General features: G+C 36.2%; 1 protein-coding gene across 1 annotated transcript; it reads left to right on the top strand.

Moving 5' to 3' along the window:
- Positions 1-1001: 1001 nt before the first annotated feature.
- LOC104109550 (probable receptor-like protein kinase At5g61350) lies at positions 1002-13539 on the top strand. Its single transcript, XM_070199135.1, is given in 20 exon segments — positions 1002-1227; positions 1389-1490; positions 2757-2839; positions 3006-3090; positions 3180-3266; positions 3641-3702; positions 3832-4013; positions 4130-4190; positions 4552-4729; positions 5218-5256; positions 5349-5410; positions 5528-5564; positions 6091-6140; positions 6975-7044; positions 7508-7580; positions 8061-8137; positions 8222-8290; positions 8818-8883; positions 9989-10085; positions 10679-13539. Coding segments are annotated over 20 exon segments (4251 nt in total). The 5' UTR covers positions 1002-1140; the 3' UTR covers positions 13363-13539.
- The last annotated feature ends 566 nt before the right edge of the window (positions 13540-14105 follow it).

Raw genomic sequence — 14105 nt, 5'->3', positions numbered from 1 at the left:
TGCATTCAAAAGGTAAATGAAATATACAAGTAGTAGCATTTTCCAACTCACTTATCGCCAGGCTGCTATATTTTTCGAAATACTTTTGATTCCTACTCCAAGGAGAAAATTACATGGCAATTTCAATTGGCCACTTAAAAAGAGTTGTAGTTTCGATTTTCCAAGGTTATTTCCGATGACATGTTTGGTTGATGCTTCCAAGAGAAAAAACAAAAAGCAAACAACACAAACATGAATTAATTCTCTAATATTTACATCATGCGCTTGTCATATATCAATCACCTACTGATGATTTCTCCCTCTAACAAATTTTACAGTATATTACAACTACTCAGGTACGTAAATAAATTAATGATTATTATTTTATACATTTAAAAATATAAACGTGGTTTATAATATTTAATATTTCAAGAAAATTATAATATTATATTTAAGCTCAAAATGAAACTTACACTATTTTACTCTTTCCATTTCAATTCATGTAAAGTAGGTTGACTAGAGACACTTTAAGAAAGTAATTTTTTTTTTTAAAAAAAATTGCAATTGTCAACACGCCATTAAATTTGTGTGCCTATAATTTTTCTTATTATAATAAAAAAAACAAACTATTTTTAAATATAATAAGAATATATTATCCTTTTCGAAACAGTTAATGAAAAAAATATACATAATCAAGATGGAGAAAGTAATATTTTATTGTGGATAAAATCATTTATTTTGAAAGGATAGAGTAGTTTCATTGTCTTTTATTACACGGCTGGCAGGTGCGGCTTTTGTGCAATTTGTGTCCTATAAATATGAATGGAAGACTTTACCCCTGAATCGTTTTTTCCCCAAGTGAAAAGATTGGGCGTCCTTTATTCTTGAGAACGAAAGCTGTCTGAATAACGCCAAATCGTATACGATTGAAAAAGTTTCGTTTCTAGAGAGAGAGAGAGAGATAGAAGAGCAAGAAGAGGAAAGAGAGAGTGAAGGACCACGTAAACGAATACAGTCCATGTATGTAATGAAGGATTCTTGGGAGAACACGATACAACTACTTCAGTTCGCCTTTATACCCTTCTTCACCTGCAAATAAGTTTCTTCAGTTCAGTACTAGTACTTCTTCTTTTACAGCTCTCTTAGTTTTTCTTGCTTACAATGTCCGGCGACGCTTCTGCTTCTGTTTCTGTTTCTTCTTCTGGGTTTTGTTTAGAGGGGCTTGATGATGTTCAAGATTATCCATGGGTCAGTATTTCTCTCTCTCTCTCTCTCTCTCTCTCTCTCTCTCTCTCTCTCTCTCAATCCCAATTACAAGTCCATCGTTCTTGGGCTTTATTTCTTTTTGGTCTATTTGGTTGAGTCACTTAGATTCAGATACTTGTTCTGGAATTTTCTGATGAATGTAGGCGAATGAAGGAGAGCCATCTATGTCGTGGGATAGGTATAGTCATCTATACGATATTGTGCAAACGGGCAACAAAGCATACCGTGAGAACAGATGGGACGAGGTAAATTTTCATTTTCTTGATAAATATATTTTCTTTAGTCAATGTAGCTGTCCATTAAAGAATTGAGAACTGAAGATTTAGAACCAAAGAAATAAAAAAAGAAAGAGTTGTGCAATTTAACTGCCTTTGTTTTGATCGCCTTTCCGAAATATTGGAATTGGTGAATCCGAATAACATGACTTGTTTCCGTGGCGTAACATTAAATGGAATTGATTGATCACATAAACTATTCATCTCTAGTAATCTTGCCTATGTTAGTAGTGATCTCATGAATCTTGCCTGTATCTTCTCATTGCTGGAGGAAGTTTTCTGCTTTTCGTACCATACCCCCCCAAGGGCGGTTTGATATGGAGGAACATGTTTACCCTGAAAAATGTATTCACCTTGGAAGATCATCTTATGAACCATTTCTATCATTTGGTTGGGTATAAGTTGGTGGCATATGTTAATCATACAAGGTGGATGATAGGGCATGAGAATAGTATTTTGGTGATATTTTTAGCATAAAGGATCGAAACAGTGTTTATGTGTTGGTTGAAGCAAGTAATATGGACTTATGGAGTATGAGTGAGTGATACTTGGAAAGGAAACTGACCTCCGTCCATGATTTTGTGAAAATATTGTTTGGTAACTGAACACTAGAAAATGGTTCATCGTGGAAAATATTTTTCTCCATAGCAAAACACACCCTTGTCCTTTCATTTTTCATCTTCTTTTTATGAGGTATGGTACCTTTCTGTATTCTGTAACTCAAGATATTTATTTTGTTAGCAATCAAAACTTTTATGTTAGGCATTTGAAAGATGCATAAGATGTAAGCCGAAGTGTTTATGAACTCTCTTTCTCATGGTTTGTGAAGAATGGACTAGCTCTTTTTTTTTCTTTTTTTTTTTTGCTGTGTTTCTTGAGGGTGTGAAGTTTCTCTGGCAGTTTGATATTCTAAAGATATGGATAAAATCTTGAGACTTAGGGATCTGAATTTAGTGCATGTGGTCCAATATCCTTCTATAACTACATGGCACAGGTAATTCAAGGTGGTTGAGGGGCTCTGGTTTGAAGTAATGTTCTTGATGTTGTTCTGACAACATACCAGTGCCTAGTCTATTGATCAAAATTTTTCGTTAATGTTTACCTCAAAAACTAGCTCCTTCCCAAGAATGATTTTCAGGCTATAATGTGTTAGTTGATCATGATAAAAAGGGCTTGTGTTCTTGCATAATTGCACTTCTTTTCTTGTGTTCTCAATAAGTTTATTTCCTTGGTCAGGCTATCAATTGTTACACAAGAGCTAACAACACTAGGCCAAATGACCCTATCATTCTTAGCAACAGATGCGCTTCGTACCTCAGGTAAAGTTTATTTTATGCTTGGTATTTCTGATGCATATTGAATGTTTAACTTCCATTTTGATTTGTCTCTGTTGACTTTGCCATCTGTATTCTGTGTTCTCTATTTGACTGCTTGCTAGTTCCCAAGTAGCTGAACTTAGTTTTTTTATAACTGAATTTCGTCCAGGTTTAGCCAATTTCTGAAAAGTAGAACTGCATCAGATTCAGAATACAGGCCATTGAGTGGGTTGGATCCTACAACACTTGCTGGGGTATGTCTGATTTTTGCTATAGTTTATGATTTCTACCTTCTCAGTACGAGGTTTTGCAGCAAATTTAAATTGTTTTACTTCAATGTCAGCTTGCGTTAAAGGATGCTGAGAAGGTGATGCATCCACAGAACAATTCAGTAAACTCATATATTCTGAAGGCAAACTCACTCATTTTGGTAAGGACATTATATGTGGTGCATCATTAACTTGAAAGCACATGGTTTCAACATGGGTGGACTTTGGAACATAGCCTAATTTTCTATTTCCTTATTTTGTTGTTTCCTAAACTCTTTATACTTTGAGGTGGGGGAAATAACTAATTTGGGTTTGTCCTAGTGTGTTAGGACCACATAATATTTGTTGTTCTATCATGAGAGCGGCAGATGCTTCAATTGTTATCTCATCAAATGCTTATTTCTTTACTTGTGAACTAGTTTGTTGTAACTGTTTGAATGTAGTGAAGGAGATTGCCATACTTCCAATCTCTTGTTAAATATTTGGTTGGCTGACAATCTTTTTGACACTCATCTCAAATTTCTTGAGTTGCCAGTTAGAAAAAAATGAGCTAGCCCAAGATGTAATCCGTTCAGGCCTTCAAGTGAATCCTTTAAGGTAAAGCAAATTATGGTAATAAGCATAACTACAGCATGCTTTCTCATGTTAGTTTCTGTTTCCCAGAAGCATTTTGATAAAGTTTGATTATGTGGTGAGTTCTTAATCGCTGTTTCTTCTGCGATGTAGCAATCCCCTTCTAAATTTGGAGAAATGGATCAAAGCTACACTTGGAACGAGAATCCACGGGAGACCACAGCGCAGTGATGATTTTGACTGTACTCTGTGCTTAAAGCTATTATATGAACCTATAACAACTCCTTGCGGACATTCTTTTTGCCGTGCATGCCTCTTCCAATCAATGGACCGATGTAAGTTTTAGATTTGCCTGCCTATCTACCTTGGCTTCTTTTTATATATTGAATTACGACCATCGTATTCTCATCTCCTTACTCTTGTTTTACCCTTTTGATGAATTTTTTTCTAGATAACAGATGCCCATTGTGCCGAACAGTTCTTTTCATTAGTCCCAGAACATGTGCAATCAGGTTAGTTGCTTATGGTACATCCTCCCATTGTACTTGTTTTACACTTTACTGCTGAGACTACAGCTTCTCTATTTTTCTTTTTCTTTTTAGGATAGTAATTGATCCTACTGGTATTTGTCATTCAGTCACATGCTTTGTTGCTTCCTCTCTTTTAATGCTATAAAAGAGACTGATTGTCTGGACCAAAAATCTTCTTGCAAAAGGAATAAAATATCGTGTCTGTACCTTTACACTCCTTGATGACTGTTCTCACTAATATTAATGAGTATTAGAACACATTTTGTCTCATGTGGCTAAGATTGCTTTATCTCTATTTTGTCTTGTGTGGCTACTGCCTCATTCTTATTTTGAACTTTTTCAGTGTAACATTGAATAACATAATAGAAAAGACTTTTCCTGAGGAATATGTTGAAAGGAAGGCTGAGAATGACAGTCTGATAAACCTTGGTGTTGACTTGCTGCCTCTTTTTGTCATGGACGTTATTCTACCATGCGAGAAGCTTGCACTTAACATTTTTGAACCTCGTTACAGACTTATGGTGAGTGCTACTTAACTATTATGTTCTTGAGTATTAGTGTAGAATGCAGTTTTGCCTCTTTCGCATGGTTGTCACGACCTAGATGAACCATCATTATTGTATTTCTAGATCTTTTCTTCTCAAAAAAAAAAAAGAATTTTATTGCCTATGGCCTCAATTATTGTGTCTTAGTTTACTAGATATATAGATTGAGAAGAGAACAAGGTTTGAAAGAAAATTTACTTTTGTGCTACTTTGACAAAATGATAAGATGAGGTAAAAAATGTGCGGATGATTGAACTTATCACCAATAGAAGTTCTAATTATTATAAAAAAGAAGTAGGATTATCCTATTTAGTTAATTCTCCCCCCCAAAAAAAAACAACGGTACTGCTCAATCTGTGAGGCCTGCTTACTTTTGCAAGAGATGGCCTCCTATTTTAGGCAACAGAGATGGCTTCTATTTTAGCTCTTCTTGCAGAAGTTTACAAATTGTTTTGTTGAAACAGGTTAGGAGGATAATGGAAGGAAATCGTCGAATGGGAATGGTAGTTTCCTTTGATTTCTCCTCAGTTGTTATTATTGCCTATTGGTTTTGCAGTCTTCACTTTTGGCTGAGGCTTCACCGTTAATCATGCAGGCTGTTGTTGATCCTACGACTGGTTCGATAGCTGATTGTGCTTGTGAAGTGGAGATTATAGAGTAGGTGTTTTGCGGGCTGTTCAGATTTTGGGGATATCTTTTACGTTTATTCTTCTAAAGATTCCATCATTTTATTCTTGTTTTATAGAAACTGATAACCTGCATCTCTTCGTGTAGATGTGAGCCACTTCCAGACGGGCGTTTCTATCTGGAGGTGAATATCAGCTCTTTGTCTCATCCCATCTGTTTTTTTTTTTGTTTGTAACATGAGCCTTCCTGTTAGCATCGCTTATTTACTACTTACGAGTTCATTAATATGAAGGTGCAGACTACTATATGAGGACTTGTAAGTGTAAAATAGTCAAGGTTCTTCACCACACAATAAAGCATGTATAATATTGCATCCATGTACAATATCCTCGGTGCACCTGATCGTTTGTGTCAAAGTGAACACTATAGCTACTTTTTGTGCCCCTATGAAAGTGAATGTTCTTCTTGAACACTTTGACCAACTTTCCCTTCAGCAAATTGAGAATTCTATTTCCTTGCCAAATGAACCCTGGTTTTGGTTGTTTCTCTCTTAAGGATGAAGTAAAAAAGCTGTTATTTCCATCCAGAGGTGGTGTCATGCCTAAATGTTCCACCATAAGAAAGCCGCAATTCTGCTGAATCTTTTCTTTCTTCATACAAATCTTCAAAGTTCTCTTAACTTGTATCTGATTTATCACAAATTTATGCAGGTTGAAAGTCGACGTAGATGTCGCATCGTACGATATTGGGATCAAGACGGGTTAGTTCAATTACCAACTCTTTATTGGTAGAGATGGAAATGGGTAGTTAAGTTTAAAAAGTACTACCTCCGTTCCAGTTTATGTGAACCTATTTCCTTTTTGGTCTGTTCCAAAAAGAATGACCCCTTTCTAAATTTGGAAACAATTTTGCTTAAACTTACAATTCTACCCTTAATGAGAAGTTTTTATAACCACACAAATACTTTAGGCCCTTTTTGAATTGTTTAGGACCACAAATTACTAAGTCTTCATTTTTTCTTAAACTCCGTGCCCAGTCAAACAAGTTCACATAAATTAGAACGGAGGGAGTAGTAAGAAGGGCACGGAAACACAGGTTCAGGTACCATTTGGTTGCCAAAGGAAAAGGAAAATGCAGAAAAATAACTTCTGACCTTTTCTGTGCGTTTATGCAAGCAGGGGATTTGTAGGAAAAGCAGTTCAAAAAGTTCACAAGAAAAATGTTTTCTCCATAATAAGTCCTGGGAAAAGTGTAGGAACTTGAAGGAATTGGTTTCCTCTTGTTTTGAACTTTCCTTTTCCTTTCATACAAACCTTTTGAAGAAGATGATTTCCCTTTTTAAATTATTTCCCAGAAGTAAATTCTATAACGAATAAAAAAAGCCAAGATGTGAAATTTTACTAAGGAGAGGGGATATTAGAAATCTCTGGATTGGTCCTTTTATTGCTTTGCGGTGAGTCAGGAGGTCGGATCCAATATGCCATCCCAAAATATTAAGCGCAGCACCAATGCTATTATTTTTCCATTGTTCTGCTATTTTATACTCTTCCTTAAGCTTGCTTTTTTATATTTTTCCTTGGCCATTATTATGAAGGTATCGTGTTGCTGAGGTTGAATGGATACAGGATATATGCCCAGCCGAAGGAACAAGAGAGAGGCATGAAGTAAGTTGTACTGTATTTCCTCTGAGAGAGATTTGTTGATCCATTTTATATAAGATCCTTATTTTTGTGGCATATGAATCTTTTCATCTTTACCTGCTAAAAGAAAGTTTCTTGTTTCTCGTGTCTCTCTGGTTGAGTATTTTTTGGGTAAAATGTTTTTTGGGGATTCCTCTGAAATTCAACTAGATTACTGACAGCCTTATATTTCATATGAGAAATTCTTTTCACTCTCTTACTGACCATTGAATTATGATGGAAATAGCTCATTTCCGTCTCTTATATGCTGCTACTGATATATACTGTGTGCATTTGTGTGTATGTACTTGTATACTCTGTGTGCATTGGTGCCTTGCTTCACCAGGAACTTATTCATTGTCAACCACCTAATGCATTTCAAACTCTAGCTCGTCGCTCAAGTGTCTTAGCTTATAATGTTCAATTGTAATTTGTCAATTGCTGATAGTTACTGGAGATGGCAAATAAGGCGGCAGCATTTGCTCAACAGTGGTTGAGGAACGCACAAGAAGTGGCAGGAGGTAAAGTCATTAATAGAGTTTTCCCTTTCTTGTCTCCTTTGTGGCAAATGATTGTAATTGGTCCATTTGTGGGATGAGATTTGATGTTCTTTTTTTTTGGTAATAGCTATTTGATGTCTTTTGATACTTCAATACATAGCGACTACACTTTCATAGATAGATTTTGAAAGTAGAAGTACCACTTGCATAGATAGGTGTTAGATTTTTGAAGGCTGGATATACATGCTACCGCACTTCCGTAAATGACACCTTATTGGTGTGATATCAAGAACCTTTTGAACTATCAAAAAATAGTTTTATCAATCAAAATCGGTGAACATGACCTGGAAAACTTGTCGTCCTTGTCAATCTGGTAATATGTTGGATGGCATCAGGCAGAAAGCTGACCTTAGTGTTTCTGCTTTGTGTATTTAGTAGAGCTTAAATATTCTTTTGGTTAATATCCTTTTGGTAACATCATGACCTAGACTTTGCCTGCAGATCGTAGACGTGCAGAACTCTTCAAAGCAGAAGGATTGATGCCATCGCCACAGGATCCTGAGCGTTTAAGTTTTTGGGTAACACTTGAATCCATGTTCAAGTTAAAAACAAGTAGTAGACATGAATTAGTAATTTATATGTTGGCGTCTGAATAAATGCAGCTTACAACTCTGACCAGTCGTAGACCAACAGAGAAATTAGACCTGCTTCAGATCAGAGATACACATGAGGTATTTGTTCTATAGCACTTAATTTAAACTATCTTTTTCTTGAACTCCTTTCTTCAAGAACAAGGTCTCACCACACAGTGGATGTTGCTTGTAGCACGCCATGAGCACTAGGCTAAAGAGCAGTTGAGCAACTCAAGCGAATTGCCTTAGTTATTCTAACATATAGGACAAGAAGGATTAGAAACGTACATGTATATACAGTCAAAAGCCAAGGGCGGATCCGGATTGTTTATCCGAACCCAGTATTTTCGACGCGGAGTAAGGAATTTTATGTAAAAGTCCACAATTTTATCAAATATTAGATCTTAACCCATGATTTTAATAGTACAATGAGTTCAGTGCTAAGAACATTAAAGATCGAACCTATGAAATTAAAATCTTGAATCTGCCTCTGTCAAAGCCATGTTTCTTAAGCACTAATATCCCTTGAATTACTTGAGGAGGCATTACAAGTGGAATGTTCTATATCTTCTTTCTCGATTAGTCACTTTTTACTATTTGTTGATTGTGCATAATTTATTCTGCAGAGGATAAGGCGAGGACTCCTATACATGAAAGCAGAAGAACAAGGATGCCGACTGCAATAATATTTGGTGAAAGGAGGAGGACAAGGCTGCCGGCTGCAATGAATTTTTGGTCGATATGTAATTAATTCAATTATTTGTAATATATGATTGATTGTTGTGTAAAGCTCATATATATAGGCTTATTTAATTTCAACATTTTTTGATTCTCAACCCAACTCTCCTCTTTCAGAGAGATGTATTGTTGACTTCAACTATTCTTTATTGTAAAGACCTGGACTGTTATTGACTTAGGTTGTTCTTTTGTTGTGATTTGTGAAACGACGAATTTTCACCTCACTGCTCTCTGCTTGCTTTTTGCTCTTATCTCAGCTCTTGATGCTACTTGTAACAATGCCTCTGAGTTCTGCTGGTTTGGAAGCTTATTCAAGATCATCAGTAAGATATTAACAATTCCGATTGTCTATTTTTCTGTCTTTATTCTGATTTACTTGTGCTGCGTAATTGTTGTATGTTTAGAGGTATGATATCAAAGTAGAGGTATATAGTCCATGAGGTTGAATAACAATTAACAGGTATTAAAGGTGATAGGATCGTGAATTGAATTGTTGAAATTTTAAACATCACGGGCACTAAAGAAATTCAAAAAATAAAAATAAAAATACAAAAATGCAAAGAGAATTCAACATCTAATATGATACACATTAAAATTATTTAACCTTATATATTCTAACATAGGACAAGAAGGGTTATTAGATATACATGTAGATTGTCAAAAAGCCATGTTTCTTAGGCACTAATATCCCTTGAATTAGTTGAAGAGCTATTACAAGTGGAATCCGTCTGATTCTTTCTTGATTAGTCGCTTTTATTATTTGTTGATTGTGCTTAATTTATCTGTAGAGGATAAGGCGAGGACTCCTTTACATGAAAACAGAAGAATAAGGTTGCCGACTGCAATAATATTTGGCGAACATGTTATAGTTCCTTCACATGAAAGCAGAAGGACAAGACTTCCGGCTGCAATGAATTTTTTGGTCGATATGTAATTAATTCCACTATTTATACTATATGATTGATTTTTTTTATTTATTGGAAAAATGATTAATATTGTGTAAAGCTCATTCATATAAGGCCTAGCTATTTAATTTCAATATTTTTATCCATATTTCAGACATGTAAGGATCGTAAAAATTCATATAGTCGACCATTAATTTGCTTGGAATTGAGGTGTCGTTGGTATTGTCAGCTTTTCTTCATGGCATACAAAGGTGAATTTGAATTTAGTCCATTGAGTATTCGCAAATGGACTTATTGCTATGTTCATTCCAGCTACAATTTTTTGCTTGCAAGAAAGCAATTACCTTTCAATTCTCTTACTTTTTTCTCCATCACTTAGTTTATTTAGATCAATAATCGTTTAAATTAACCGAAAAAATCAGTTGATTAGAGAATTATGGACAATAAGAGAGACCATAATCCCAACTTACTTAACTGGCATTAGTGAGGATAAATTAAAATTCCTAAAAATTGGGTGTTTGGTCCCACAAGTTGCATAACCAAAGGATGATTATCTGATTTTGCTGTTGATGGTAGCCCATTTCCCTTGAAAGGTCAACCAATTAACAATCTTTTCTTTAAGCATTATATTCCCAGCTGGATACGCGCTATTGGACTTTTGTGTTTGTTGTTAGTTAATCAAATCATTTCTTAAAATTTAAAACTGGGGACTTAACAGAAAAAGCTTTCAAATACTAATTCTTCCCAGAAAAAGTCTATATTTTCAAACAACTATACAAGAAGGCACGTTCTATACTAACATGTTAACAACTAATGTTCTTTCTCTTTTAGCCATTTCATTAAGCTCACAATATTCTTCTTGACCTTTACAAACATAAACGTGCTACTCTTACCCACTATTTGCTATCCTTATGTCTATTCAAAAATTCTACTAGTAATTCTAACATCAATAATCTTTCTCTCATACAACAAAAGATGAGAGAAAGAAAACACCATTTTGTCATTTTTGCTTTTCTTGTACTGTTTTTTGCAAATGTAGCCACTTCAACTTCTAAAGGAAAATTTACGCCGGCTGATACTTATCTGATCAACTGTGGATCCCCTGATACTACATTGCTTGATGATGGAAGGACTTTTAAGTCTGATCCTCAATCTGCTTCTTACTTGTCTACTGATCAGACTATTTTAGCTTCTGTTAAGTCTTTACAAGAAAAGGTCTCTTCTTTTTCCTCTGAATCTTTGTTGTATCAAACAGCAAGAATATTTGAAAGTGAATCTTTGTATAGATTTCTTGTTTTTCAACCGGGCAGGCATTGGGTGCGTTTGTACTTTTATCCTCTTTCACATCCAAATTACAATCTAACAAGTGCTATGTTCAGTGTTTCTTCTGATAGTATTGTTTTACTGCATGATTTCTCAGTGAAGGATACTAGTAAACCTGTATTCAAAGAATACCTTATTAATATTACTTCATCTCAATTTACCCTCAGATTTTCACCTCAGAAGAAATCTTTTGCTTTTATCAATGCTATTGAGTTTGTCTCAGCACCAGATGATCTCATTCCTGATTCAGCTGCTGCAGTTTCCCCTGTTGGTGATTTCAATGGCTTGTCTCAATTCGCGTTTGAAGTAAGTTATCGGCTAAATATTGGAGGGTCAATTGTCACACCTAAAAATGATACATTGTGGAGGACATGGTTGCCTGATGACCAGTATATGGTATTTCCACAAGGAGCTCAGAATGTATCGGTTCCTCCTGAGACGATCAAATATCCGGATGGAGGTGCAACACCTTTGATTGCTCCGCGATGGGTTTATTCCACAGCTGATAGGATGGCAGATGCTGGTGTGGCAAACTCTAATTTTAAGCTAACGTGGGAGATGAACGTTGATCCGAGTTTTTCTTACTTGATCAGAATGCATTTCTGTGATATTGTGAGCCAAGGCCTAAATAAGTTGTACTTCAATGTCTATATTAATGAGATAACGGGGGTTTCTAGTCTTGACCTCTCAACACTCACTTCAGATTTGGCCACCCCTTATTACAAAGACTTTGTGCTCAATGCCACAGCCATAACCAACGGCTCAATCATCGTGCAGGTGGGGCCCGCTGCTGATGTTCTGTCTAGCCTCCCAAATGCCATCCTCAATGGGTTAGAGGTCATGAAGATAAGCAACATGGCGGGAAGTTTGGATGGGCTGTTCTCATCTGGTGGACCGAATGCAGGCCTAGTGCCAAAATCTCGCGGTATGAGAATTGCTGCTGCTTTTGGATTGGCAATGGGGGTTACAGCAATAGTACTGCTTGTAATGGGCATTGTGAGGTGGCGAAGGAAACCAAAAAATGGTTGGGAGAGGCAGAAGACATTCTCCTCTTGGCTTCCTCTCAATGCCAGTTACTGTAGTTTCATGTCAAGCAAGAGCAAGACTAGTTGTTCAACAATCATATCCTCTGGCCTCAACTTTGGCCGGCTTTTCACTTTCAATGAAATCAAGATTGCAACAAAAAACTTTGATGAAAAGGCAGTCATTGGTGTTGGAGGCTTCGGAAAAGTCTACCTTGGTGAATTGGAAGATGGAATAAAACTCGCCATAAAACGAGGAAATCCATCGTCCTCACAAGGTATAAACGAATTCAGAACGGAAATTGAGTTGCTATCCAAGCTTAGGCATAGACATCTTGTTTCACTCATTGGGTATTGCGACGAACAATCAGAAATGATTCTTGTCTATGAGTACATGTCTAATGGTCCTCTTCGCGACCACATTTATGGTTCCACTTTGCCAACTCTATCGTGGAGACAAAGGCTCGAAATTTGCATCGGAGCTGCTCGAGGACTACACTACCTTCACACTGGATCAACTCAAGGAATAATACACCGCGATATCAAAACAACAAACATCCTTCTGGATGAGAACTTTGTCGCAAAGATGGCTGATTTTGGCTTGTCAAAAACTGGTCCTTCACTGGAGCAAACGCATGTTAGCACAGCAGTGAAGGGTAGTTTTGGTTACCTTGATCCTGAGTACTTCAGAAGACAACAACTAACAGAAAAATCTGATGTTTACTCCTTTGGGGTAGTCCTATTTGAGGTATTATGTGCAAGGCCTGCACTTGATCCAGCATTGCCAAGAGAACAAGTAAATTTAGCAGAGTGGGCAATGCAGCAGCACAGAAAGGGTTCTCTGGAGAAGATCATGGACCCTAATCTTGCAGGAACCATTAGGCCCGAGGCGTTAAGGAAATACGTGGAAGCTGCAGAGAAATGCTTGGCAGAATATGGGGTTGATAGGCCTACAATGGGAGATGTTTTGTGGAACTTAGAGTATGCTTTGCAACTTGAAGGAGCATCCCCACAGAGTGATCTTCCAGTGGAAAATGAGAACGAAAATTCAAAGCCAAGTTCTTCAGAACAACCTGGGATGAATCCGAAGGCCAATAAAGAGGATCAGCTAATTAACATCAATGATGATTCTGGAGTGGTGGTTGGTTCTCCTATGTTCTTAGAAGATTTTCAAGGAAGATAACTGATATTACACCAACTCTTTTTTTTTTTCATTTGATTTTCTGCTTTCATGTTTTTACTTTACTTCTCAAGCAATCTTGGGTTATCTGTGATTGATTTCTTGTTTAGTTCATGATGACTGGAGACATGCCAAAGTTTGTCTGTGTAAGAGGAGCTAATTGAGTTTCACTTTTAAGTACTTGTAGCTATATTTACAGATTTATCTTCACTCAGGTGTTATTTTTCAATACTTTTTGTTGTTTTCCAATAGAATTGAGAAACCTATAAACTGTTAGATGGCAAATTATTGTGTTGAAGTTCCTCAATCTCCTTAATTCAGTTTCGACCCCCAACGTTCCTCGCCAAAGCGGGTGGTAATATGTCTTATGACATCGTGGAAATCATGATTGTTCGAAACTCCATTCTGATATCGTTATTCACATTTGACAGGAAATATGAGTTAATTTCATACTTCAGCCAATATGGGAAGCAGCATCTATAGATAATGGTTATACAACACTTCTTATGAACTAGATTGTTCTACACTTCTTACATTCATAAATTGGTTGTATGAGTTGTGAGTTGAAGCTTAATTTCTGTCATAGTCTGGTGCATAAATTGGATTTTAAGCAGAAATAGAATTAATTAAAAGATGAAATTTTACTGGAATGTGTAGAAGTATATTTATAGAACTTTTTGTAGTATTTAAGATACTGTGGTGATACATTTCACATAATTAAAAAGCAGATAGAAGTATTAGGGCAG

Source organism: Nicotiana tomentosiformis, chromosome 3 (genome assembly GCF_000390325.3).
Source record: "Nicotiana tomentosiformis chromosome 3, ASM39032v3, whole genome shotgun sequence".
NCBI classification, from domain to species: domain Eukaryota; kingdom Viridiplantae; phylum Streptophyta; class Magnoliopsida; order Solanales; family Solanaceae; genus Nicotiana; species Nicotiana tomentosiformis.
Note: the sequence above shows the minus strand (reverse complement) of the source record. Positions and strands in the feature narration are given on the sequence as shown.